At 49.1% G+C, this 4,655-nt stretch overlaps 1 protein-coding gene across 1 annotated transcript; it reads left to right on the top strand.

The window, feature by feature from the left end:
- Positions 1-232: 232 nt before the first annotated feature.
- On the top strand, positions 233-1,786 carry LOC119338973 (expansin-B2-like). The gene is made up of 3 exons (XM_037611172.1): positions 233-494; positions 590-699; positions 935-1,786. The coding sequence occupies exons 1-3, from the start codon at positions 317-319 to the stop codon at positions 1,460-1,462; spliced, it is 816 nt and encodes a 271-aa protein (XP_037467069.1). The 5' UTR covers positions 233-316; the 3' UTR covers positions 1,463-1,786.
- Positions 1,787-4,655: the final 2,869 nt, after the last annotated feature.

Raw genomic sequence — 4,655 nt, 5'->3', positions numbered from 1 at the left:
ATCACCTGCCAAGATGTGATTTTATAGTTGTGCGCGCGTAAACCGGTGCCTCTCCATTCCCCTCCATGATTCCCTCCGTAGCCATGTGACCTTGCAGCTCTAAACACGCCATCACGTAGTCGTCGGGTGCAACTGCAACTTGCGCCGACTCGTCGTTCTCACCTCATTTTGCCTATTGGCTTGCCTATAAATGCCTCGGCAATGTCATCCCCTCCAGCCATCACAACAGAAACAGGAGTAGTACTACTACTCCAGCCTCCGGCGAGTACATACCCTACAAGTCTAAGAAGGTTCATAGAAGACCTGTAGTGCCAATATGGCTGGCGTCTCCAGCAATGCCATTGCCCTTGTGGCACTCCTCTCCATGCTCTTCACGTCCGTCCGTTCTGCGGTCAACTACGACACCGCCGTCGCTAGATCCTACACCTCCGGCTGGCTCCCAGCCAAGGCCACCTGGTACGGAGCGCCCAACGGCGCCGGCCCCGACGACAACGGTATGTCTATATGATCCGATGACGGCACATATTTTCATGTCGTCGCTGCACTAAATCATAGTACTAATAATGTTGATGCACCGATCGATTTGCAGGTGGTGCTTGCGGCTTCAAGAACGTGAACCAGTACCCAATCTCCTCGATGGGGGCATGCGGTAACGAGCCTATTTTCGCCGGCGGCGAGGGCTGTGGCATGTGCTACGAGGTACACGTACTGCATTAATTGCACCATGCATGGCGCCGACACCCGACAGTTTCAGTTAAATTAGTTGATGGTGATCATTTTATTAGTTGGTCAAACTCAAACCTGACAGCATCTCCATTTTACGATATCGGTGACTTTTAATTAGTGAATACCCCTGCTGCCATGTGCATGCAAAGCACAATGTACTCCATGGCCAAGTACGTTGACATTTAATTTGTTTTGCTCTGTGCTTCAGATTAAGTGCGAGTACTCCAACAACCCTTCTTGCTCAGGCCAGCCGAGGAGGATCGTCATCACCGACATGAACTATTACCCCGTGGCCAGGTACCACCTCGACCTCAGTGGCACCGCGTTCGGCTCCATGGCCAAGTACGGCCTCAACGACCGGCTCCGCCACGCCGGCATCATTGACATGCAGTTCAGGAGGGTGCCCTGCAACTTCCCGGGTATGAAGGTGACCTTCCACGTCCAGCGTGGCTCCAACCCCAACTATCTCGCGGTGCTCGTGGAGTACGTGAATGTGGATGGGACCGTGGTGCGTATGGAGCTCATGCAGACCATGAACGGCCGCCCGACGGGCTACTGGCAGGATATGCGCCGCTCGTGGGGCTCCGTCTGGCGGATGGACACCAACCGCCCGGTGCAGGGGCCATTCTCCATCCGCATCACCAGCGATACCGGAAAGACGCTGGTCGCCAACAATGCCATCCCGGCTTATTGGCAGCAGGACCATGCCTATTGGTCCAACCTCCAGTTCTACTGATTTGCTTACGTGCGTACTTCTCCGATCGATGCTGGGTTAATCATTTTGGTGTCATCAGGATGATCCCTATTTACGAGGATCGAATGATTTTAAGTTATTACTAGGCACTATGTACTTTCAAGCGTGTTAACTGTCCTCGATTGTGTGTCCTGAATATGTGTGGCTGTCTCTGTGTGTGTGTGTGTGTGTGTGTGAAATGTAAGGAGCTAGGCAAGTGGAGTAGCATCCATGTGCTACCCCGGCCACTATCGCAGTTCCATGCCTGATAAAGTGTGATCCAATTAAGCTTATAAATTAATTCAAATGGATGAAGTTTATGGCCGTGCGGACATATATCATCATGGCCATTAGCTTATCATCGAGTACATGCCGCGGTTCCTGCACTTTCTCGTTCCACGAACCATACCAAAATGTAGATGCAAATCTTGCAAATATTTTTTTTTCTTCCTTAGAGATGAAGATGGACATTTTATTTCTAGCGAAGTAGATCGAGATGTACATTTGCCGTCTATGTCCTTTTTTCTTGCTTTGACAAACATATATCTCCCTGGATTCGATAGGAAATGTGTGATTGGGCACATGCAATCTGAAACCATAGCCCACAGGTAATTAGGAGGGGACCACAGGTCGAGGTTGAAATTAGTTAATTCTGGAATCATCGAAAGCAGTCAGTTTGTCCAAAGCAATCATTATGGCAAGACCAAGTGTAGCACAGCCGCTGGATCATGTGTCGTGTGAGAATCGGGCATAGAGTGTCGGCGCCGAGTAGTACCGAAGTGCTAGCTCCAACAACTATATGCAGACCTGTTGAGCGTGAGTGAAATCTAAGGAGGGCCAAAACAACTAGAGATTAGAGAGGCCGGGGATTAGCAGGGTTTTTTTTGAGGGGTAAAGCAAGATTCATCGAAGTCCACATGCAGTGGGATACGTCTTTGGTCATAGGGCTGGCCAAACCAAACATGGCGTCCCAGACCTCTTGACAAAGCAAATTTAGCTAAGTTATGTGCTTCATAGTTTGCAGCACGACTCTCGAAAGTAAAAATACAATGAAAGGTAGAAGCTCTATGATTTATCTCGCTTATAATTGATGCATATCCTCCTCTTGTACCCGTGTTGATGTCCTGAATCACCTGTCGGCAATCTGAAGCAATAACAAAATCTCTGATATTGAGGTCCTCCGCCAGCGCCAGTGCCTCGCGACACGCGATCGTTTCCAGAGTGGCTGAATCGAGGGTTTCTTCAATGACCAGAGCCGAGCCACCAACGTAGCTACCACTCTCATCCCTGCATACCGCCGCCGCCGAACCCCCACGTGATCAAACCGCTGCATCGATGTGGATTTTGCAAAATCATGTTGGTGGTCGTTTTGGTCTTTGATGTTGCCCTGCTGGGGTCCCGGTGGCTATCCTGGACCGTTGCTGCTTATTGTTCAGGACTCCTAGTTCATGGATAAATCGTTGGACGAACATGTGTGCCGCTTGGGGGCTCTGGAAAATTCCTTCATGAATGGCCTTTTGGCGAGCATGCCATATTGACCATAAGGTGACCGTCAAGAGTATGAACTTGTCATAGGGAAGCAATTCCATCAAGGTGAATAACCAATTCTTAGCATTGGGCTCTGTTGTAGCTGTGATTTTATGTGTTACCGCTTCGTCTGTCAAGGCCCATATACTCCGTGAGGATGAGCACTCCAACAGCGAGTGGCGCCACGAATCTTGAACTCCGCACAAGCCACATTGTCCCGAATCTGTCATGTGCCGATATGCACGAACATCATTCGTTGGCGGAGACTGTTTTGAGAGTCTCCATAGAAACATGCGGATCTTACCCGGGACGTTAGTTTTCCAAAGAGATTTCCATGATCCCTCCGCTGCTCTAGAACTTGACGGACCTGCCGTTCCTTCTAACCAAGCCTCCCTCCTCTGTCTTGTTGCTATCAGCATGTTGTATGCAGATTTAACAGAGAAGTTCCCTTTTTTGTCATAGTGCCAGGCCCAAAAATCTGGCATATTACGAGTACATAGCGGGATTCCCAGTATTACTTGAGCATCCATTGGCATAAACGTCGCTGTGACAAGTTCTTTATTCCAGGCTGCTGTAGTGGGTTCTATGAGTTCCGAGACCATGATGGGGCGGTGGGTTGTTAAACAACCGTATGGTCGAAGCATTGCATCACGTGGTAGCCAATTGTGTCCCCATATGTTTGTAGATGTCCCGTTGCCAATACGTTTGATCAATCCTTGCTTAAGAGTGTCACGTCCTTCAATGATTGCTCTCCAGACTTGGCTAGGGTGATTCCCCAATTCTGCTGACAGGAAATCAATGGTTGGGAAGTAGATGCTCTTCAACAAACGGCGCTTAAAGTCCCCGGGTTCTGCAGTATGCGCCAGGCCTGCCTGGCCAACATGGCCAAGTTGAACAACTCAAAGTCTTTGAAACCGAGTCCCCCCATTCCCTTCGGCTGTGTCATCGATTTCCACGACACCTAGTGTGGCTTTCGTTTACCCTCCTTGGTTCCCCACCAGAACTTTCTGATAAGCATATTCAAGTGTTCACATAACCCTCTTGGCAGCTTGAAGCACGACATAGAGAAAACTGGCACAGCTTGAGCGACTGATTTCACTAACACCTCCTTGCCCGCCGATGATAGGGTACTCTCTATCCATCCTTGGACCTTGCTCCATAGCCGGTCTTTCAAGTACTTGAAAGCACCATTCTTCGAGCTACCAATGTCTGAAGGCATACCCAAGTACTTTTCGTTTAACGTTTCATTCGGGACATTTAAAATGTCCTTTATATCCCGTCTCACTGTGTCCGGCACCCCCTTGTTGAAATAAATTGAAGATTTTGAGTAGTTGATGCGCTGCCCCATCGCCTGGCAATAAGTATCCAGCACATGGTACACCTTGTTAGCTCCAACACCGCTTGCCTTGAAAAACAGCAGGCTGTCATCAGCAAAAAGAAGATGGTTCACTGGCGGCGCCGTGGGTGCTACCTGTAGACCATGCAGATTGGATGACTCACTCTTTGATTTTAAAAGGCACGACTGGCCCTCTGCTGCTAGCAAGAACAAGTATGGAGATATCGGGTCCCCTTGTATGATTCCTCGTGAAGGTTTGAAACTATGTAACTTTTTCCCGTTAAAGAGAACTGAAAACTCAACTGTGGTAACAAGACCCATAACAATGTCAAC

This window comes from Triticum dicoccoides, chromosome 1B (assembly GCF_002162155.2).
Source record: "Triticum dicoccoides isolate Atlit2015 ecotype Zavitan chromosome 1B, WEW_v2.0, whole genome shotgun sequence".
NCBI lineage: Eukaryota > Viridiplantae > Streptophyta > Magnoliopsida > Poales > Poaceae > Triticum > Triticum dicoccoides.
Note: the sequence above shows the minus strand (reverse complement) of the source record. Positions and strands in the feature narration are given on the sequence as shown.

What these genes read in the sequence shown, in the direction of transcription:
- LOC119338973 (XM_037611172.1), top strand. Translation starts at nt 317, where the DNA reads ATGGCTGGCGTCTCCAGCAATGCCATTGCCCTTGTGGCACTCCTCTCC. An exon ending in CGCCGGCCCCGACGACAACG is followed by an intron (nt 495 to 589) that starts GTATGTCTATAT and finishes ATCGATTTGCAG; the next exon opens with GTGGTGCTTGCGGCTTCAAG. An exon ending in GCTGTGGCATGTGCTACGAG is followed by an intron (nt 700 to 934) that starts GTACACGTACTG and finishes TCTGTGCTTCAG; the next exon opens with ATTAAGTGCGAGTACTCCAA.